The following is a 23926-nucleotide window of genomic DNA, read 5'->3' as shown; positions in this document are numbered from 1 at the left end:
GAACATTTTGTAATAACACCCCGCCTGCAGTTTAAACACCGTAAAACAGCCCGTGAAGTCGAGTGTGACGGCGCTGTAAAACCGCCGCTGAGTACGACTGATGGGACCGAGCGGGAATCTGAGTGATTTCATACAAGATGACGAAACGCAGGCAGTTTGTCTTTTTAACAGGCCAACTCTTTATTGTCCTCACTCCAGCGAGCCACTCAAACAAACGGATTTATCAGAGGGGAACGCTCTCCGGCTGCAAGGGTGCACCTACTGACTCGTCTTGGAGAGGAATCTTTTCTATGAATGATGCGGAGAATTAAAAATTTTGCCTGTGAGAATAATTAATGAGCTAAAGGTTTTTTCACATTTGATAGTCCGGGAGTCTTGGTTGGATTTGGGAATAAAATTGCAACATTTGTTACAATGTATGGTACGGTGGCCGACAGGTGCAAATGCGCAGCAAAAGAGAAAACATGCTAACAAAAAAAAAAACACGCGCACAAATTAAATGCGGCAAGCAAAAAGCAAATAAAATGCAGCAAACAAAAAAGAAGACACCCCCGAATGAAATGCAGCAAACAAAAAGTGTTGAAAACGGAAGTGCTCCAGACCACTAGGGGGAGTCAAAGAAAATAGTATTCATTTCTATGGGACCAGATGCAAGATTCAGAGAAAGAAATTTGAAAGAAAGTAAAGGTACGTATAAAAAAGAAATATAGTAATACGTACCTTTACTTTCTTTCAAATTTCTTTCTCTGAATCTTGCATCTGGTCCCATAGAAATGAATACTATTTTCTTTGACTCCCCCTAGTGGTCTGGAGCACTTCCGTTTTCAACACTTTTTGTTTGCTGCATTTCATTCGGGGGTGTTTGCGTCTCACTTTTTGTTTGCTGCATTTCATTCGGGGGTGTTTTCTTTTTTGTTTGCGTCTCACTTTTTGTTTGCTGCATTTCATTCGGGGGTGTTTTCTTTTTTGTTTGCGTCTCACTTTTTGTTTGCTGCATTTCATTCGGGGGTGTCTTCTTTTTTGTTTGCGTCTCTCTTTTTGTTTGCTGCATTTCATTTGTGCGCGTGTTTTTTTTTTTGTTTGCATGTTTTCTCTTTTGCTGCGCATTTGCACCTGTCGGCCACCGTAGTATGGTGTCAAACGGCACAAATCTTTAGAAAAACCTGTTCCCCTCCTCGCCTGTGGGGGCGCTACACCAATTACTACTGACAAAAACCCCTGTAAAGTCAACACTGAGCGCAACTTTCTTCTTCACAAAATGGAGTTGTGCCAAGCCTAAGTGGAACTCCAACTTTTTTTCTGAATATCAATGAATTATTTGTTTTAAAAAAGATCATTCTAAGTTAGTTCTGTCTTATTTCAAGAGTATTGAGGTATTTGCACTAGAACGTAGATTAAGCTGTTTCTACACCACTTCAACTGAACTGAGACTGAGATTTGTAGGTGGAGCAGAGTTCAAATTTTGGTCCACATCAGAAGCAATAATCATATATTTTATGTAATAATTTAAACATTTTTGTTTTTGGACATTGTCTAAGTTCAGTACTGAAATTATTCCACATTTTAACTGTGATAATCCTCTGTTTCCTCAGGAAAACTTCGCCGGCGGCAGTTCTACTCTCAGCCACTGGAAAACGGGCGCGTCCTCATACAGGGATCCACCTTCACCTACCAGGACGTTCTGGACCGGCTGCTGGTCTACACGCCCGAAACCGTTAGTGGTGGAGCCGATGAAATGGGCTTCACCCTCACCGGCGGCACGCAGACCCAGACGGGCCTGCTGCGGTTCACCATGGACGTCAGGAAGAGCGAAGGACCTCGAATGACCGTCAACAGAGGCCTGCAGCTTCCTGCGGGTGAGTTGGGAGACATTTGGACGCACATTGGGACTACACTGCAAAAACACAACTTTTGTTTGTCTAGCTTTTAGTGTAAATATGGTAGCACACATGAACAAGACAAAACTAAACTACATTTTTTACATGTTAGAAGTATTTTTTAGCTGCAGAAACATTCTTTGCTACAAATAATCAAGCATGCACTGAAGGAATGCTATGGTTTTGCATTTTATGCCATAAAATATTCATTTTTTTATTTTAAAAAGGGGAATTTATCCATGTGGGGTTTTTTTGTGATTTTGATTATATTTCAACCTAATGAAAAATCTACAGAATGTGTCGATTTTTTATCCGATTAATCGTGAGTATAATCAATTAGTAAAATTAAAAGTACATCACCGAATGCTCTGTTTTTTGCAGGAACTTCGTCTAAAATCTCAGAGCAGAACCTGAAGGGTTCAGACATTGACTCGGACAACCTGAAGCTGCGTTACATCCTGACCAAAGACCCACCGGTGGGGAAACTGCAGCTGGGCCGCGGCAGCCATGTGGAGAAGGTTTCTGTCAAAGGTCCGGTTCAGAGCTTCACCCAGGAGGACGTCAACAAAGGTGCCAGATTTAAGTTTTATTTTCTAATGTCTGATTTGTCTTCTTTTACTGTTCACTGCTTCCTCACCTGTAGCCTGTTTTATGCTGCTTTTTAGTGACATTTTTAAATTTGCAATTAATTACAATGGCTGCTGGAAAAAATAAGTGTTTTGTTGTTAAAAAACGGGCTTATCAAACTAAAAGCATCTAAAAATTAATGCCACTCATTCGTGTTAACACAGAAAAACAAATATAAAGTTCTTTCTGTTGGATGCAGGTAAAGCCAGCGCTCCTGATTCGTCTCACTCGAGCTGAAGTTGCTGTAATCAGATGCGATTTAATATTGTGTAGCAGTCACAGCAGTTAGCACCATGCTTTGAGTTGTCATGACAACGGGTGTTTTCTGTTTCTGGTTTCCTGCAGGCCTGCTGCGGTACAGCCATGAGAAAGGCGAGAAAGGAGGCAGCCTGTCTTTCAAGTTCAACCTGGTCGATCCCGAGGGCACCAAACTGATCGACCAGTCGTTCTTCATCAGCGTTCTCGGTGAGGTTTCCTCCGCTCGCCGCTACCTGCAGCTAAAAAGAGAAAGGGCTGAACTGTTCTTTCATTTGTTGGAGAAGACAAGGCAATTACTACAGATTTATGCCTTTGTCCTGCGCTCGACACGGGACACAAACCGAATACAAAACGTCCGCAGAGGACTTTTCTTTTTAACTTCTCAGCTACTGATGCATTTAATTAACCCCGCAAATTCCCACAGATTATTTTATTGCCACTATTTGAAAGGAGTATTAACTGATTTTTGTGTTATGCTTTGGCTTTTCTTTTGTTTGCAATTGTTTGACAACAACTTGGGGATTGCATTGAAGTCAACGCAGTACACTACAAAAACACAAAATCTTGCAAAGTAATTTTGCAAGCTAGAAATAGGAGCTTGTTTTAAGTAAACAATTAATTAATTAATATTGATGAAAGAATACTAGTTATAATGAAATAGTCTGCCAGTGGAACTAGTACTTATTCTGATTCTGATAATTCAAGCTGCTGAAAAGTTACTTGTAAGTTAGTTTTGTCTTATTTCAAGTGTACGAAGATATTTGCATTTGAAAGTAGACTAACAATACCTTTTTTTACGGTGTAGTTACTTGTATATCTCAGATTTCATCTTCCCTGTCTTCCCGGTCTCCAAACTCGAGTTTCAGCTCTTCCTCCTGAGGGTGAGACCTGCTGTGATTCCGGTGGATCCTGACAGATTTTCTCTTCCTCGCAGCTCAACAGCCTCACCATTTGTTATTTTCTGCCAGCTTTCTGCGCTGTTCTGTTATATTTTTTATGTCAGCAGGGTTTCTGTTCACATCTCTCCTTTTCACTTTACCTGTTTTAACTTTTAACCCTTTTTCCACATTTATAACGGGTTGGATCCTCTTTTGTTGCTCCTGCTCCTGTTAAATTTCTCTGTTCAGGGTTCAAACTGGTCCTTGAAAATGCTTGAATTTTAATGAGGTGTTTTAAAGGTTCGTAAATATTCAAAATGCAGTTTTGTAATAAAATGCAATTTAACGTTTTATTAAAAACCTAAAAGTAGAAACAGTTGCAACCAGATGTTTTCATACACCAAATAAAGGGACACAAAGTTCTTTTTTTATTTCTGCCTGAAGTTAAATCAGACTAAACTTTAGGGTTTTTTTATGTTAGTTAGAATTGCCAAAATTATTTTTATTTGCCAAATGCTAGAAAAGAAAAAAAGTGCAATATTTTGTTTGTAACTTTCTTAGTATATTTTGTTTGGCTTGTTTCACTATAATAAATATTTATTGTTCCTAATAGCTCAATGACTTATTGATTAGTGTAATAGAAATAAAAGTAGTCTTACGTTTTATATTTTTTGTTAAAATAATGTTTTGCTCTTGTTCCAGTCAGGTTCCAAACTAAAAAAAAATTATATTTTAGTATAACTTGTCCCTGCTGTGAAATGTAGAAAATTATCAGAATGCATCATTAAAAACAGTAATAAAACAGTGAATTAAAACTATCTTCTTCAGTTCATTTGTATTGTTTTTATCCCCAAATGTTTGAAAATGCTTGAAAAGTTTGATCGGTTACTGCTTTTGTCCAGTGAGTTGTTTTTTCATATATTTGTCTTCCTCTCCAGAGGATCATCTTCCTCCCTCTGTGGTGACCAACAAAGGCTTGGTGCTGGATGAAAACTCGGTGAAGAAGCTGACCACGCTGCAGCTGTCGGCCAGCGACCAGGACAGCGAACCAGGCGAACTCGTCTACCGGATCACCAAGCAGACGAGTCTGGGGCAGCTGGAGCATGTTACCAACCCAGGTAGGTGCCTGTTATGCTTCCTACAGCAGGTTGGGAGAGAAATATTTATGACATTTTTTTCACAAAATACTTCTTGGATAATTCGATTATTTTACTTTTATTGTGTCTTGTCAATTTAAATCCAAATAAGCTGCTGCTGGCCATGCCCCCCGACCCAACGTTCACTCTCACACGTAAAAATAGCTGCTAACAGAGGCATAGTTATGCAACCGTGCATCTTTGAAAAGCAAAAGTAGAGCCTCCTGCACAACCAGCAAAACAGCAGCAAGTGGTTTCTAAATAGTAAGTCGACAGCAAAATGCTCGTCTTTTCCAGTCGCCAATGGCTAGTCAGCTGGAGCTCAGCTTTGGTTGCTAGGCAACGGCGCAGTGCCCGTCAAATATTACCCAACAATCAGAAGTTGTTTGAAACAGCTCGTTTTCCAGACACCATAAAAGCTATTATATTTTTTCAATCAATATTAAGGATTTATTTACTTAAGACAAGCTTCTACATCTTGCTGAAAATTTATTTGTAATTTATTTTTCTCTCATTTTATGTGATATTTGAATGAGAAACCAGACCAGAAATACTTGCTCCACTGGCAGATAATTTTACTTGTAACAAAACATTTTTTCCATATTACAAGTTAATTTTTCTTTTTACTTTAAATGGTTTTAAATATACTTCATGCTTTAAAAGGTTTGTAGACATCTCAGAAAAGAAAGCTTAAATCTTTTTATTTTTTATTTTTTACAAGTTTGGAAAATCTGGGTTGTACAGTCGAGTATTAGGACTTTAATAATTTCTTGTCCTAAATTAATTTAAAATAATTTAGAGTAATAAATTATTGTCCTAAATTATTAGGGCAATAAATTACTCTTTGGTAAGAGTAAATTATTACCAAAAACTGAGAAATTTTGAGATTGTCAGAAAAGTTCTAAAAACACACAGAAATTTCAGAGTTGTATTTTTTTCCAGCAATTTTTTTTCTTTTAAAACTCTAAAGTTTCTTCAGAGTAACGCTGTCATACAGTTGCTTTCAGATTCATCCAATTAATCTAATTTACAGAAAGTGTGAGATCTTCCTCTTCCTTTATGTGAATATTGTTCAAAGGTGCCATTGAAACTAAATTATCTTGACATTTTGTAGTGGAAGTTTCAGGTTAATATGAAGGTTTCTGAAATCTGAAATCATCTTAAAATTATTGATCCATTTACTGAAGAGAAACTGCAGCCCTGTGTGTTTTTACTAATTACAAGTGAAAAATCTAAGTATTTGTTGTTAACACAACAGAAGAATTTGTCTTTACAGAGAGTAGATTCAGCCTCAGTGCTGCTGCAGGTCTCAGCCTGAGCTGAATGGATGCTTCAGACGGCTGGATGCAGCCGCAGCATGCTGATGATCTCTCCGTTTTCCGAGCTTCACTTCACCTCAGAGCCACCGAGCTCCTCTGGATAATCGCTGCTAGTCAATCTGTCATTTTCATGCTAACATGCACAGCTAGCTGACGGCTGCGGCGGAATGACGTCTCAGTGCATGAGAAATGTCAGGATAACCGAACGATCTCTGTCAGTGAACCCGTTCTACAGCCAGAGACGTCAAAAGGCGAATTCATCAACTAAAGATGTCAGATCTGGTTTGTGTGTAAACAGAGTCTCCATGCTGCTCCCAATCAGTATGTTCTGGAATTTGTAGGAAAATGTACAGTTTTACTGAAGAGGATTAGGGAAACAGAAAAAAAGGAATTAAAAGTCTGACTTTTTTTCTAACAATTCTGACTTTTTTTCTTCATAATTTTGACTTTAATTTCAAGATTTCAAAATTTTTTTCTCAGAGTTCATACTTTTATCTGAGAATTCTGACTTTAATCTGACTGTTGCAGATTTCTCTCCAGGTCTGCATTGAAAATGAGATCTGGGTCTCGATGGAGTTAGCCTGGTTAAATAAAGGAAAGAAATAAAGAAAGGAAGAATCTCAGAGTTCTGACTTTTTTCTCACATTTTGACTTTAATCATAGTTTTCTGTAATTGTTGGCTACAAAATACTTTTTTTTTTAAATTGTAAAATAGTTTTGTGAAAAAAACTTTTATCTTTATCTGCACAACCATAAACAAATCTTAAAATATTTTTATTAAAAAGTTTAATTTCTGCACAAAAACAGCTTATATATAAGTAGATCTGAAGGAAAAAAAAACTTGTAAGTCTAAACAAACACAATTTTCATGAATTAATAAATCAGCTGATGACGTTTTAATGTTTCTTTTCTCCAGGAACCAGAATCAGCTCCTTCACTCAGGCTGATCTGGCGTCTCGCAGCATCCAGTATGTCCATACCAGTGAAGAAGAAAAACACGCTGACCAGTTCTCCTTCACCGTGTCCGACGGGACAAACGAGGTAAAAGAGGGGAAGGTGCTGACGAGAAAAGATTCCTTCTTATTTACTCTGAAACCATCACTCTGCCTCCACCGTGTTTGACTATAGGATTTTTTTCTGGCATAATGTCTGTTTTTTATTCACCAAATGTTACAAATGCACACCTTACAAAAAGTTCTGCTTTTGTCTCATATAGGGCTGTAAACAATTATTTTATTAATCGATTAATCTATCAATTACTCCGATGATTAATTGAGTAATCGAATAAAAACTTGTCCTTTATTTATTAGCTACTGAAGCTATGCTGTAAAAAAAAAACACATCTCTAATTTGTGATAAAATACTGACAGCTGCCGGTATTTTACGTAAAAAAATATAGATTTTTTTACCATATTTTATTAAATACTGAATATGGTAAAATATTGTTACCATATTGCCAGAATTTATGATAAAATTCTGGCAACTACAGCTATTAATTACAGCTATTACAGTATTTTACCGTAATTAAGAGACGTTGTCTTTTTTTTTTACAGTGTAGGTAAAATAATATTTGGAAGAGAAAAAGATTGTAAAAACAATTGTTTTTTTCTTAAATAAAAAACTGTTTATTTCTTAAAATGCAATGTGATTCACACATTATTTTTAGTTTGAAGTATAAAAGACAAATTTTTAACACGTTAAAACAGATGAGAAATAAAACATTTCACATTAACTTTCAAAAATTCAAAATCAATCTTAAATTGAGGCGACTTTCAGTCTCAAGTATGGATATATATTTTATTACAAAATAATGTTTCTAATTTGCTTTTAATTTCAATTTTTTTATGACTGATTGTTCAGCAAATGCATTCATTGTTAGCAAAAGTTTATTTCCTTGTGAATGTGCAACATGCCTGATTTGTGAAACGCCAATTCTATTTTACAGTATATTCACTGATCTACGCACTCATCCTTTCTTTTATTAGCCAGAAATGTCCCTTTCCATCATACCGACTATAACATTTTCATTTTCTTCCATTGAATGCTCTTTCATGCTGAACACAACAGTCAGTGTTTCACTAATCCTGTCATTTGCTTGAGCTGTATCAAATAAACCTTACGCAGAAGCTGCTTAGGGGTAAAAAATTAGCACGTTAGCTTCACCTTATGCATAAATTTGCCTTTCTAATTCAAATTAATGGAAATCACGAGGAGAAAAGAAAACGTGAGAAAGGTCGTTTGCCCTTTACGCCTGAGAGCTAACAGTGTGTGGGAGATTTTTGGCTAGTGTCATTGTTCAGTGTCTATTTCAAAGGCTTTCCTTTCGGTTTTTGGTTCAGCGCCCCCACAGGCGAGGAGGGGAACAGTTTCTTCAAAACGTTTCATCTGTTTGATGCCGTGCAGTCAAATTAAACTGCAGCAGCTGAAAATGTAACAAATGTTGCAACTTTGCTCCCGAATCGATCCGTCTACCGGGCTATCGGGTGTGAAAATGCCATCTATGGTTGGACGATATTGGCAAAAAATATTATCACAATATATTTATTTAAATACCTCAATAACAATATCAAAAACTAATTAAACATTTTGTGCTTTTTTTTATTTGCCCAAATATGTAAAGTCAAAACAAGATTTTTTAACAGTCACTAGAATGAAAAATATAATCATTTACAAATATACACAATACGTTTAGTTTGTCAAATAAAATGTAAAAGTAGTTAAATTAATATAAATGCAAACTAATTTTGGCCAACAAAAAACAGTCTGAAATCCGGTAGACTTTTTACCAAATACGTTTTTACTCTTATTCATTTCTTAGGCAGCTACTTTTTACTTCTACTTGAGTAAAAATATGTTGTATTGCTACTCTTGCTAGAGTAGAGTTTTTGGCTTGTTTTGGTTTGGAGCAATCCATTGTTAGTAAACCGTTGCTTTCCTGCAGGTTGCTCAGACTTTCTACATCACCATAAAGCCAGTGGACGACTCGCTGCCACTGCTGCAGGTTCCTGGCATGAGAGTCCAGGAGGGCGTGAGGAAAACCATCACTGAGTTTGAGCTGAAAGCCACAGATGCAGACACAGAGGTAAAATAATTAACATTTAACACTATTTACACACCCTGCTAATGTGATTATTTTATTCACACTCTATTGGGGTCAGCTGAGGATTTTGTGTTTCAAATCATAAAGATTTGACGTCTCGCCAGTAATCTGATTCTGCCTTTTCGTGTCTCTGGAGGACTTTGGGATTAACCAGTGAATCTCCTTTAATGAAATCTATCCAAGCCAGATTAAAACTAAATCCCATTCACAAAATTCAGGACTACTTTAGGTCAGATGCAGATAGTTTTGGATTAAAATGTTATGAACTCTCTGTTGCTTGAACGTTTAGTTTAATTTAGCTTAGATCAGAGGTGTCCAAAGTGAGGCCCATTTGTGGCCCTTGGAGGGATTTTGTGCCACAAAATTTCAAGAATAAAACAAATTTGGCCAGATTTGAACATTACATTTTAAAATTATTATCAACAAAATTTTGTTACAATACAAAATGTTAAACACAACACAAATTATTAGAACATTTAGCACGAGTAGGTGAGATTGATTGGTAGCTCTAAAACCTTCCCCCTGGCTCTGATTGGTTGTTTTGAAGAGATTGATCTTTTCTGTCTCAACATGGTGACAGCTTTAGCAAAGATGTAGAAAACATAGTTTTCATAAAAGTTACAGACTCCAGCTTTTTAAAAAATGTATTCTGAAACTGAAAAAACAGATTCAAAACTATTTATTTTTTACCTATCAACAAATCAGGTATTGGTGTAGTTCCTTCTACATTCTGGTGTAATTTTTCTACTGGGAAAAACAAAAATACGAAGTCGTTAACGTCTGTTTTCTCCTCAAGGCGGAGTTCGTCGTCTTCACCGTCGTCCAGCCTCCCCGCCACGGGACCATCGAGCGCAGCAGCAACGGCCAGCACTACCGGCAGACCGGCACCTTCACCATGGACGACATCTACCAGAACCGCATCAGCTACAACCACGACGGCTCCAACTCGCTCAAAGACCGCTTCACCTTCACCGTGGCCGACGGCACCAACGTCTTCTTCATGGTGGAGGAGGCCGACAAGGAGGTGTGTGTTTCTGTGTGGCAGCTTTGTGGGGTTTTTATTTGAGATGGATCATTGAAAAGGTGGGTTTTTGTGTCTGCAGGCTGGTTGACTTGTGTAGTTTCAGTCAATCAAGCTTATTTGCAACAAGGCTGCTCAAAGTGCTTCACATCATGAAAACACAAAAATATAAAGTCAACAATTGACTTCATTTTGTCAAGAGCTGGTATTTCACATCAAAATGTTGATTAATGTTTCATTTATAAGGCTTCAAAAGCAACTCTAAACAGGTGGGCTTTTAGTCTAGATTTAAAGGAAGTCAGTGTTTAGGCTGTTTTTCAGTTTTCTGGAAGTTTTGTGGTGCATAGAAGCTGAATGCTGCTTCTCCATGTTTGGTTCTGGTTCTGTGGATGCAGAGCAGAACCAGAACCAGCAGACATGAGAGGTCTGGAAGGTTGATACAACAGCAGCAGATCTTTAAGTAGTTCAGTGATTTATAAACTAACAACAGTATTTTAAAGCTATTCTCTCAGTGGAAGGACTTTAACACTGAGGTGATGTTCTCTATCGTCCTGATTTTAGTCAGAACACCAGCAGCAGCAGCGTTCTGGATCTGACTGATTTGTTTTAGGCAGACCTGTGAAGACACTCTTTCAGTAATCAATGTGACTAAAGATAAAAGCATGGATGAGTTTCTCTGGATCTTGCTGGTTCATTAATCCTTTAAACCTGGAAATGTTCTTCAGGTGATAGAAGGCCGACTTTGTAACTGTCTTTATGTGGCTCTGAAGGTTCTGGTGTAGTTGTGAACTTTTTATGGGTTTTCCGAGAGGAGCAGCTTTGCTAAACTGTGACTCTAAGGAAGAATCTTGGAATGCAGAGAAAATGGAGGTAAATTGGTGCCATAAAGTTTGTTCTCCACAAAATGTTTTTTTAAACTGGAAGAAAAACCTAAAAAATAAACCTAAAAAATAAAAAATAAACTACTGAATTAACAAATGAATTTGTTAATTTTGAAAATGGAAAAAAATTCAACAGTTTTTTAGATTTAATATTGAAGAAATATAGTTCAATCAGAATCAGATATTTTCTAGATATTGAATTAATGCCACTCAATTTTTATCCTGTTATATTATCTAAATTATTATGTATTTATTCAAATTCATCAGAAAAATTTCACCAGCAGAAAAACATTGGTATGACTCAACACCACCTGAATCACATGATTAAAGGAGCGTGATTTGATTGGCTAGAAGCCACTTGGCTCAATTCATTGCTGGTTATTTTGGCTTGGTTCACCACAAAATTACCACATTTGATGATAAATGTTTGCTGTCAAATTTAAAGTAAAAAAAGAAAAAAATCAGATACATTTAACAAAACATTTTACAAATTCAATCTAAATTTCTGATTCCTTTGAGTGTATTTTTCTACCATTTCTTCAAGTGGGTGCTTTTTATGTTTTTCCACTTTTCAGACTGTAAATTTTATATAAGGATTCACAACTGGATGTTTAAAAAAGAGACAATTTAGGTCATAATGAGAAATTTTCCTTGTGTGATTCACTAGCAGATTAAAAACATGAAGCGAGATGAGAGTCGATTTATGTGTGATAAACGTAGAGAGGCGCCTCAGGGAAACGGAGCCGAATGCAGATTTGTTTTGAATAAGTGCAACATAAACAGGTTGTTAATCGTCTCATTGTATTGGTGCCAGTTTCCCCGTGTGGCTGATTGTCTCAGCAGGAAGTGTTTTAAACACTCTGAGTTATTTTTAACAGTTTTGACAGAATTTCAAACTCCTCTTAGCATATCATACATTCATGACTTGAAAAGAAGGTAGCACCTCTATCAGAACTATTGTCATATGTATCAACATATAACGAAACGTAGAAACTTTTTAAATTATTAAAATTTTAAAAGTCTATGAGACCCAAGACAGATTCTTTAGTTATCTACTGAACTTAAGTTAAGTTCACAGCAGGTTTTGATTCTCAAATCCAATTTTTTACATGGTTGTTCATAATACTAATTAAATGCGATCAGAAACAGAATGTTTTATTATTTTAAATTAGTATTGCCATTTGACTTCTTTATAGGTTTTACATATGTTGTTTAGAAAAGCTCATCTAGGGACATGTGCAGAAAATTAGCTTATGCTTAAAGGACCATAATACAAGCGTGGGATTGCTGCTGTTATTAGCTTAGCTAATAGCAGCCGCTAATGTACCACAGTGATCAATTATTAATAATCGCAAAATAAACATCAAGCCTAAAAACATTCTGTTCTTTGTGTTTTAAGTGTTTTTTTGTGTGTGTGTTGAATCCTGAAACATATAGTGGCGTTGTTGTCAGTTGTTATGGCAACGAGAGCAAAAAAAAAAAAGTGGTTTTGAGTTGTTCTTTATTGGTTTTTCTGCGTTATTTTCCCCACACTGTACTAAATTATTAGTACCTACGTCTCCAGGTTTCATTTTGTTAATGGGATTGTTTTACCGCGGCAGCTATGGATGGCATGTAAAAGAATCGTCTTTTTGCCCTCCAGCGTTGTGCGCATGCTCAAAGTTTCCAGACGTAAACGTTAACATGCCGGGGGGTCTACGATAAGCGGACATGGCATCACTACTAGCACTTTGTACACGCTTGTCTTCCGTTCTTCCCACCGCTCATCCGTTGCTTCATTCCTCACCTCTGACGGAAACATCGCCGTCCGTCGCTGCGATGTTGGCGTCGGCTTTATGGTTGTAGTTATGAGCCGGCCTAGGAGGGATTGACTCCTCTGCTTGTCAGTTTAGGCCTCCCTCTCCTCGTCCCAGCTCCATCTGTCATCACTAATAGTCTGTGTGTGATTAAACTGGATGACAGCCACCAGGTACTGATACCACCCTCATCCAATCACACACAAACAAACACCTCTCAGGCTTTTGTTTATTACCTCTCCATCACCTGGGGGACGCTCACCTCCACATCCACACGCCTCCTCTGTTTGGTTTCTGGTGATACTGCTGCTGATGTTCGAGGTGGATTCTCTCTCGCCGGTGTTGCCTTGTTATTAAATATAATGTATAAAGTGGATGGATGGATGGATCCTTTAGTGCATGTGTCAATGTTGGCGTGATGACAGGCTGTAAAGTCTCTTGTTCTTCTGAGACACAACTGAATAACAAGTGATTTATGTGAGGATTATCCAGATCTGCCGATCGCTACATATCAGCAGAGTTGGGCAGAAACTAGTTACATTTACTTGAGTAACTTGTTTGGAAACATTTACTTTTAGGAGTATTTTTACTAAGCTGTACTTTCTACTTTTACTTGAGTAATTTTATTTTGAGGTATTTCTACTCTTAATTGAGTAAAAATTGTGTACTTTTTACCCACTGAATGAAAAACAAACATGTTTTAACCAAAAATTCACCAGAAACAGACATTTTTATTAAAATAAACTGATTTTGTACATTTTTTGTTACTTATGTGAATTATTGTCATAAAATTTTCCACTTCACATTTTGATCGATTTGAGGATGTAATTTTTAGACATTAAATGATTGATAATTTGATCAGTTACTCGGTCGCCTTTTTAACAAAGACGTTTTTACTCCTGAGTAATTTCTAGGATGGCTACGTTTTACTTTTACTTGAGTAAAGACATGTTGAAGTAGTGCTACTTTTACTCAGAATTGGGTAGTAACTAGTTACATTTACTCAGTTACATTTACTTGAGTAACCTTTTTGGAAAAATGTAGTTTTAGGAGTATTTTACTACTCTGTACTTTTTACTTTTACTTTAGTAATTTTATTATGAAACATCTCTGCTCTTACTTGAGTAAAATTTCTGGATTCTCGACCCGCTGAATGAAAAACAAACATGTTTTAACCAGAAATTCACCAGACACACACCTGCAGTTTTTGTTTTACGCTTAAAATACAAAAATTTCCACTTAACTTTATATTTGGTCCTTCTGATTTATGTAATACTTACTAAATGATTGATAACTTAATCAGTTACTTGAGTAGACTTTTTGCCAAATACTTTTTTACTTTTACTTGAGTAATTTCTTGGACAGTAAAAATATGTTGAAGTGTTGTTTTAAGTAAATAAGTCCTTAAAATGGATTTAAAAAGTTCTAGTTTCACTTATAACAAGACATTTTCCCATAAATGAAATTATCTGCCAGTTGAACTTTTTCATCAATATTAAGAAATTATTTACTTAAAACAAGCTCATAATTCTTGCAAAAAAAGTTACTTATTAGTTAATTATCTTAATTGAAGTTTACTAAAATATTTGCAGTTGAAACTGGTGCAAAAATGTGCACAAAAAAAAAACAACAAAAATCATTACATTTCATTTTGTGTCCAGTGCATTTTTTAATCTAGCTACTTAATCCTGGTGTATAAATTCATCTCAGCTCAGGAACTAATCACGAAATTATGATTACAACTCTTTGATTCTCTGCTTTCTGCACCTTTAGTACACATGAAGGAAACTTAGACTTTATAAATCCCTAAGTCTGTTTAACTGGTTTATTTATAGCATATAGCAATATTTATAGGGGGTCGTCTCTTTTAACCTTAATTAGGGTCATTTCTTATCTGCTTTTTTTGCTTTTGTGCACCTTGATATCTTTTTATCGTTAAATACTTTAAAGTATCTCAAAGTGTTTTTCTGTTTTCCAGATCGTGACAGCTGCTCCTCAGAAGTTTAAAATCGACATTCTTCCGGTTGACGATGGAACGCCGCGGATCGTCACCAACTTGGGATTGCAGTGGCTGGAATACATGAACAACAAGGTACAACAAATTAAAAACAAAGTTTTAAAACAGCTTTTGATGCAAAGAGTGAGTTTCACCCTTGAAATGTTTAAAAACTGAGATGTTTTAATAAGGAAGGGACGTTTCTAACAATCATTGACAGAGCAACACCACAGCTCTGTGTGAATAATTTCTCACCAATTAAATACAGTTATTTTTTTTCACTTACCGACTCATAAATATGGAGCAAAGCAAAACTTAATTCCCTCACCGCCAGGTGTTTTTTTTAAAAACTCATCACAAAGTAAAGCCAATTATGCAGCATTATTTTTTTGTTTGTTTGAACACTGTTGAAATGTCATTTTGTGAAATTATTCCTCGCCTGCGCTGTTTGTGTTGCTGCTAATTAAGTCCTCTGTGTTTTATCACTTAGGCAAATTATGAAAATGCTAAACCTCTGCTTCATCTCATCGGTTTTTGAGCAGGAAGCAAATCCTGTTAGCACATATTTGTGCCATTATGAGGTGTTTTTTCAGCTGCAGCTCACACAAACACACCAGGATGTTGCTGCTGAAGTGTGAAGCTCATATTTAGTGAATAAATAGCAGCATTTAGCTGAGGTCATGAATAACAACGCTGATCTTCAAAGAGGTTTTTAAAATCACTTTTTGCTCTTTTCTGCTGTTATATTTTTATACATAGGTCAAAACATTCATCCAGAAAGTGTTTATTAAAGGTCAGGTACACACAGTCCCCCCAGCATTTATAAATATCCATATCCAACCTACATTAATGTGGGAAATAACACTGCTTGCATTTTTTTTCATAGCTTTAAGACATTTTCAGACATTTCTGCAAAATTTTTCATCATGATTTATTTATACAGTTTGAAAAAAGTGTTAAACTTCAATGTTTTTCTCAGTTTAACTATTTCTAATCGAGCCACCGACAACAGACTTTGACAGAAACCAAAGAAATCAAAGCAAACTGGCCAACAATTGAAGTTGTGTGGAAAATGTAATGTAATTAAAGGAGACCTATTATGCAAAATTCACATTTTGCTTGTTTTTGTATGTCCATGTGGGTCTCAACTGCTTCTAAAAACAACCTAAGACATTTTTGGGCACTGGGTTAACGTTTTTTGGTGTCTGGAAAAGGAGCCGATTTTACTGCTGTATGTGCTGCACAACGGCTGCTAGAAAAAAGAAGCGTTTTGTTTTTGACTTATCATCCAGAAACCTCTTGCTGCATCCTTGTTGGTTGTGCAGGAAGCTCTACTAATGCTTTTCAAAGATGTACATTTATATAATTGTACCTGCTTACAATTTTTTTTTAATCTCTTTGCTTTTACTGGCATGTTTAATGATGAGAAACCTTTTTACAGGCCATCACTTGGTATTTAAGCTAGGTGATGTTGCAGCAGGAGGAGGATCTCTTTCTAAATGCTGACAGATTTCAATTTATTTTCTTGGCTTTTAATGGGTTGTTCTTTATTTTCTTCAACGTGTTCAATACTTATTCCCTATGTTGTTCCACTTCAGGATTTCACAGGTTGGTCAAAATCTTCTCCAGCAAGACTGCAGAATTGAATGAAAAACAAATTTTAGCATGGTTTTCATTCAACAGTGCAGTCTTGCGCTGTGACTGTACATACATCCTTTTCTTCAACGTATTCAGTACTGATTCTTTGTGTCATTCCCATTTTGTCTTCACAAATATCTTCCACTGATTCATTCCTGTCTATTTGTTCCCCAGGCCACCAATTTAATCACAAAGAAAGAGCTGCTGACAATGGACCCGGACACTGATGACGGTCAGCTGGTGTATGAAATCACAGCAGAGCCCAAACACGGATTCCTGGAGAGCAAGCTCAAACCTGGCAACCCTGTCACCACGTTCACACAAGGTAAAGAGAAGTTTGGTTTTCATTTTTATCTACCAGAAATTACATGTTCTGTGTCTCCACTTTGATTAATTTATGAGTATTGCATTCTACTTCCAGTTAGACTCAAAGCTGTTCTTTTCTTACAATCAAAATAAAGCAAAAATAGTTTTTTTGTATTGTATTTTGTATTACTGATTAAACTTTAGCTTTAATAACATAAAGCTACATAATTTTTAAAGTGTAATCAGTAATACTTTTATAACAAATTTATGTCAGATCATGATTTCTTGGTTAATGTCAAGTTGTCGTAACGAAGACATTTTGAATAATGTCAACTTTGTATTAAAAGTGTCATGATTTACCAAATGACACTTTATGACAACAGTCATAAATATTCATGAAGACTTACTCATGTTCATGACAGGTGTTATGTCATGTTTATGACGGCGTCATGACAGTCTTATTCACAACCCGTCAAATAAAGTTTTACCAATTAAATAAATAAAAAACCTTCAAACATACTGAAAAAACGAACAATCTTATCTAGTACTCTTGGAATCATACAAAACTAACTTATAAGTAGCTTTCTTAGCAAGATATAAAAGCTTGTTTAAGTAAATAATTCCTTAATATTGATTTTAACTGGCAGATTATTTTACTTATAACAAGACATTTTTTTTATATGATAGGTGAAATAATCTGTCAATGGAACAAATTTTAAGGAATTATTTACTTTAAAAAAACATCCTATTTCTTACTGAAAACTTACTTATATGTTCGTTTTGTCTTATTAGGTATTTGAATTAGGAAATAGATCAGACATACTCGGTAATATTTCGTGTTTTTGCAGTGCGCAGATAATAAAAGCTCCATTGATTTACTACAGTTTCATGTTTTATTGCTGCCCCCTTCTGTCCAGGCCTGTCACAGAGTGAAATCATCCTTAGTTTGAGTTGTAAGTTAATATCCTGATACTTTACTGTTTATTTACTGTGTGGTTCTTCATGCAGGACTTTCAGAGGATTTACTCTCTGTTCAGGACTTCAGATGCTCTTCAGCTGCGTCTTTCCTCCAGGTTTCCATGTTTAGCCAGTTAATTTTGACTTTCAATCAGCAGGGTTCTTATTCAGAGTTTGTGTCATGTTCAGCTTCAGGCTGCAGCCTGGAATCAGTGTCAGCCTGTTTTTATTATGAGATGTTGATCCTTCAGGCCGGAAAGAAACTCCAGTGTTCAGCTCCGAGGACAGAAAAGCACTTCTGATGATAAGAAACATCAAATGAGTAAATAATCTCCTCTAGGCAAGAATAATTGTTGGTGAATAAGGTGAAAAGGATTTCTGGTGTAAAATATTTACATACTGGTGTGTGTGTTTGTGTTGTTTTTTTCCAGCTGCATGTTGCCCTCGGCGTCCTGAAGGTCATTTTAGTGTTTATGCATCTTCATTCGCCGTTAGTTAAGGTTTTATATTTTCTCCAACCTCCTTTGGGAGGAATCGGTGAGCAGAAAATATCAGCCAGCAAAGATATTCTTACTCATTTGGATTGCAAGTGATGGAAAAAAGCCAGAGGAGGCAAATTATAAAGTAATTATTTTGGAGGAAATGCAAAGTTAGTTCCATTTTCATACTGAAGCCAGAAATACCTGCCAAGAAAGAAATGGAGCCAAATTAGCTGCTATTTGCAGATTTTTCAGATATTTGAATTAGGAAGAATTAGGAAGTTAAGCAGTCACAATATTTTTGCTTCTTTTTCTGTCCAGTAAAAGCATGAAATTAAAAGCAACAGCCTCAGAAATTAGTCACTTCTCAAACTTTAAGGATTTATTATTTCAAAAATCAACCTACCATCATGAAATTATTTGTTTTTCTTGTTATAAGAGTCAAACTCTTACATTTGTTCAGTTTGATCCTAAAGTTATCCACACTGATATAATCCAAGAGTTCAAGCAGAAAACACAAACAAAAATAAAAATCTTCTGATATCTTCTTTATCGGTGCAGGATTGGGTATTTAGTTCTCCTCCACCTCCTTTGTAACCTAAAAATACTCCAAAATGTTAGTTTTCTCATCTTTCTGTGTTCCAGCTGAAATAAATCTGGGTCTCATCCGCTACCTGCTGCGTCAGGAGAACATCCAGGAAACCATGGACACCTTCAAGTTTCTGGTGAAAGACAGCAAACCCAACGTGGTCAGCGACAACGTCTTCCACATCCAGTGGTCTCTGATCAGCTTTGAGCACAAGAGGTACTGCATCACTGAAAAAAGACAAACACGCTGTAAAAACACAAAATATTACCAAACATTTTAAGTGATAATATCTTAGTGCACATGAACTAAGAAAAAAGTAACTTCCAAGTGACTTTTCAGGATGATATAGGATCTTGTTTTAAGTGAATAATTCTGTAAAATTGATTAAAAAGTACTAGATTCACTGGCAGCAGTGCCAAAAAACATTATTTATTAGTGTGGAGGGTTTTTTTTGTGTAATATTTTTGTTCAGAATTGTAACTTCACATCTGATGTTTTGTTTCCTAATCCTAAATTTAAATCTTTTGTGAGAAGGTTGAAGTCATCCAAGTGCAATAATTACGTTTGAGTTCACAATTTTATAAAAACAACAATAATTCTGGCTGCAGAAACTAATCTGTAAGATTGAAACCATGGAAACCATTCAGAAGCTGGGAATCGGTTCGTTATAAGTGAGACAATCTGCCAGTGGAACTAGTTCTTTTTCATCAGTATTAAGGAATTATTTGCTTAAAACAAACTCCTATATCTTGCCAAAATGTCACCTGGAAGCTGTTTTTCTCTCATTTCAAGTGCACCAAGATAGATATCTGCTCTAGAAACTAAACCAAATTTACTTGGTAAGATTTTGTGTTTTTGTAGTGAAAATGTAGAATAACGTCTCCGTCCCTCTGATTTGCCCTCAGCTACAACGTGAGCGAGAAAGCCGGAACCGTAGCCGTGACGGTGAAGCGAAGTGGAAACCTCAACCAGTACGCCATCGTCCTCTGCCGCACCGAACAGGGCAGCGCCGTTTCCACCAGCAGCACCGGAACTCGACCCGAACACCAGGACTACGTGGAATACGCCGGACAGGTACGCTGTCGAAGGAACCAAACGCACAGATTTATATCTACATCCAGGGCATCAAACTTTTTGTTCATGTGGGTCAAAATTGACAAGTCAATAGTATTCGCAGGCCAAAAAAATTATGAATAAATAGAAACATTAAAATATAATCAAACAATTAGAGTTGTGTGATTTTTTTTCATTGTAGATCCAAAACTTTAAAATGATTTTACTCATTTTCTGTATTGAGTAAATACAGAAAATATAATACAGTAAATATGTCATTTAGTTTTCTAATTCTTTTGGGCTTGATTGAGCAAATGTATTATGTTATCAGAAAAATATTCAAGTTTCTCTCTTTCAAAACACTTGTTATATTTATCCAAGTTTAATAAATTAAATAATAGCTCTCTTATGTACAGCAAAGTTGGTTTTACAGTAAAAGTCTGTAAATACGCTGAGTTCTGCTGATTATAACAGTTTGGTTATAAAGAGACAAATACATAAATATTTTTAACTGTAAGAAAATTATATTGGTAATTATTTCACCCCCAAAAAATAAAAAGTTTGTATCATTCTCGAATGGCAGTTAAGGGCCACAAAAAATCACTTAAACAGCCACAAATGGCCCGCAGGCCAAGCTTTAGACACCCCTGTTCTACATCTTTTTTAAAAAACCCCTTCTGGGTTCTCCAGGTCCAGTTTGACGAACGCGAAGACACCAAGGTTTGCACCATAGTGATCAACGACGACAAGGTGTTTGAGGGGATTCAGAGCTTCCACGTGGAGCTCAGCATGCCGGTGTACGCGCTGCTCGGGGCAAACACGCGCGCCGTCGTCAACATCAACGACACAGAGGACGAGCCAACTCTGCAGTTTGACAAGAAGACTTACCACGTCAACGAAAGCAGCGGCTTCTTCAGCGCCCCCATCGAGAGGAAAGGTAGAGAAAGCAAGAACAATGATTGATTTCATGATTTAGTTAGACGGGTAGCTAAATCTGTCAACTCATTATTTTTGGGGCGATTTTCCTTCTGATGGTTTTAAACTTTGGATTCTGAGTTTTGCTTTTGTACGTTTACATCACTTTGGATCATGACGTTTGCAGATGATATTGTAATATTAGTTGAAAATGGGGGAGCAGGTGGAAGAGAATATCAAGCTAAATAATTAGCCTGCTTGCTAAATGTTTAGATGTCAAGCTAAATATTTAGTTTGAACAGTAAATGTTTAGCTTGGAAATACATATTTAGTCAGGCTAAATATTTAATTTGGGGCTAAATAACTTGTTTTAAAAATGAATATTTAGTTTGAAATTAAATGTTTAGCTTCAAAAATTAATATTTTGGAAAATAAATATTTTATTTGGTACTAAATATTTCATCTTACTAAATATATATATTGGAGCTAAATATTTAGTTTAGAAAATAAAGATTTAGTTTGAAAATTAAATGTTTAGTTTGGAAAATATGTATTTTGTAATATAGAAATTTAACTTCAAACTAAATGTTTAGTTAAATTGATATTTCATTTGGAGCCATATATTTAGCTAAGAAGTAAACATTTAGTTGGGAAGTAAATATTTAGTTTGCAAAATAAATAAAAACTAAATATCCCAAATAGTGTAGTTGGGAACCAGTTGAGAAATTAATATTTAGTTTTCAAACTAAATATTTAGTTAAAAGTTTAATTCTGAGCTAAATATTTAGTTTAGCTCAACTAAGTTTAATTTTGAGCTAAAAATTTGGTTTGCAAACCAAATATTTAAATATTTGAGTGTGTATTCTCCTTGTTGCTTCTCTCTAGAAATTAAATACAGTACCAAATAAAAAAACATTCTACTATAATATACGAATTATGAATCTGCTTTTGTTTTTTCTGGTAAAGTGACAGATATTGTCAGATTGTTGCTCCTTCGTTTCACGTCATCCATGTTTGATCTGCCTTGGACCTTTTCACGCAGGCGACGCCTCCAGCACCGTGTCGGCTCTCTGCTACACCGTCTCCAAGTCGGCGAAGGGCAGCAGCCTCCACGCCCTGGAGTCCGGCTCCGACTACAAGAGCCGCGGCATGAGCAGCGACAACCGCGTCATCTTTGGGCCCGGCGTCAGCATGTCCACCTGCGACGTGAAGCTCATCGACGACAGCGAGTACGAACTGTCCGAGGAGTTCGAGCTGGTGCTGTCGGACGCCTCCGACAACGCCCGCATGGGCGACGTGTCGTCAGCCAAGGTCGTCATCGACGGACCCAACGACGCATCGACTGTGACTCTTGGAAATGCGACCTTTACGTTCAGTGAAGATGCTGGTGTGAACCTCATTCTTACATCCAGATGAATGTGTTCGGTTTCTCTGTCGGGTGAATCTGGTTGTGTTCTTGACCCGGGTTTGCTGGGATCTCTTCTCTCCAGGAACCATAGAGATACCGGTGTTGCGCCAGGGAAGTGACCTGTCCTCTGTGACGTCTGTGTGGTGCGCTACCAGACCTCTGGATCCGCCATCAGCCATTCCAGGAGTCGACTACATCCCCAGCTCCAAGAAGGTGGAGTTCAAACCTGGAAAAACTGAGGAGGTACCAACACACACCTCACTTCCTGGTGGTGGTCAGAGTTGGGTAGTAACTAGTTTTATTGAAAGAAATTGATTTAGAAAAATGATCTTTTGTCTGATTTTGCTGCTTTTATTGTATGGAATATTTCCATTTTGGTCCATAAAATACCTAAATTTCCACTTACCTTTATATGTTGGTCTGTGAAGAGGTAATTTTTAGTGATAGTTTGATAAGTTGATATTTTAAAGACCAAAATGACAATAATATACTGTATATAAGTAACAACAAATAACAAAATCAGGACAAAAGAAAGTTTTTCCTAATCAGTTTCTGTCACAAAACCTTATTAAACTTGAACAAAAACTGCTGATGTGTGTCTGTATCTGGTGAAGTTTTGGTTAAAACATGTTTGTTCTTCATTCAGTGGGTAGAAAATCCAGAAATTTTACTCAAGTAAGAGTGGAAATACTTTATAATAACATTACTCTAGTAAAAAGTACACCATAGTGAAAATACTATTTATTTTTTTAAAGTAATTCAAGTAAATGTAATTGAGTAAATGTAACTAGTTACCACCCAACTCTGATTATTTAAAAACCTTCCTCTGTTTTTTGATTTTTAGACCTGCAGTTTGACCATCATGGACGACATTCAGAACCCGTCCATTGAAGGTCCGGAGTCCTTCGTTATCTTCCTCAGTTCTCCGCAGGGGGCGGTCCTTCAGGAACCTTACGAAGCCAACATCGTCATCACCGACACCTTCCAGGACAGTACGTACCGAACCATCCGCACCGTGTTGCTTTGGGTCGATCACTAAAACCAGCTGCTGCTCTCAGTTCCTACCATGCAGTTTGGCAAAACCTCGTACACCGTGAAGGAGAAAGACACCGTCCTCCATGTCCCCGTCATCCGGACCGGAGACCTGTCCTTCAAGTCGTCGGTGCGTTGTTTCACTCGGACCATGTCTGCCATGGTGATGGATGACTTTGTGGAGAGGAGGAACGCTGATGAATCCCGAATGACTTTTCTCAAAGGAGAGAAGGTAACGTGTTGACCCAGACATTGTGTCTAATCCTGTTTGTTGTGTTTGTGGGATTAAATCTTCGTTGGTCCATCAGGTGAAGAACTGCACAGTTCACATCAACGACGACTCTGTTTTCGAGCCTGAGGAGGAATTCCAGCTCCATCTTGGAACGCCGCAGGGTGACCACTGGAGCGGAGCAATGATTGGAGCCAATGACATCGTGACGATCACCATCACTAACGATGAGGATGGTAAACGCACCCTGAATACACTCAATTAATGGCTGAAACGGTTAATGAAATAAATTCCGATTAATTGGTTAGTGAAATAATCGCCCACTAAATTAGTAATCAAATAATCATTAACTAGATTATACAGACTCAAAAAAAGGCTGATTGCTGAAAGAACAATACATTTAAAGCCAAAACTGTTCAAAAATATATACA

General features: G+C 36.7%; 1 protein-coding gene across 2 annotated transcripts in view; it reads left to right on the top strand.

Annotated features, from left to right (window-relative positions):
- The window catches only part of fras1 (Fraser extracellular matrix complex subunit 1), a 266684-nt gene that overhangs the window by 227580 nt on the left and 15178 nt on the right, over positions 1–23926 (top strand). For both annotated transcript variants that reach the window (XM_023343256.1, XM_023343255.1), the window contains 17 exons: positions 1593–1856; positions 2259–2447; positions 2850–2969; positions 4579–4758; positions 7012–7136; positions 9037–9177; positions 9992–10219; positions 14872–14985; positions 16702–16852; positions 18915–19074; positions 19764–19932; positions 20602–20848; positions 21869–22213; positions 22317–22477; positions 23079–23226; positions 23293–23498; positions 23575–23731. In XM_023343256.1, the coding sequence (XP_023199024.1) occupies positions 1593–1856; positions 2259–2447; positions 2850–2969; positions 4579–4758; positions 7012–7136; positions 9037–9177; positions 9992–10219; positions 14872–14985; positions 16702–16852; positions 18915–19074; positions 19764–19932; positions 20602–20848; positions 21869–22213; positions 22317–22477; positions 23079–23226; positions 23293–23498; positions 23575–23731 (3105 nt within the window). The remainder of the gene's footprint in view (positions 1–1592; positions 1857–2258; positions 2448–2849; positions 2970–4578; positions 4759–7011; positions 7137–9036; positions 9178–9991; positions 10220–14871; positions 14986–16701; positions 16853–18914; positions 19075–19763; positions 19933–20601; positions 20849–21868; positions 22214–22316; positions 22478–23078; positions 23227–23292; positions 23499–23574; positions 23732–23926) is intronic.

This window comes from Xiphophorus maculatus, chromosome 12 (genome assembly GCF_002775205.1).
Source record: "Xiphophorus maculatus strain JP 163 A chromosome 12, X_maculatus-5.0-male, whole genome shotgun sequence".
Lineage (NCBI taxonomy): Eukaryota > Metazoa > Chordata > Actinopteri > Cyprinodontiformes > Poeciliidae > Xiphophorus > Xiphophorus maculatus.
This window is presented reverse-complemented; position numbering and strand designations above follow the sequence as displayed.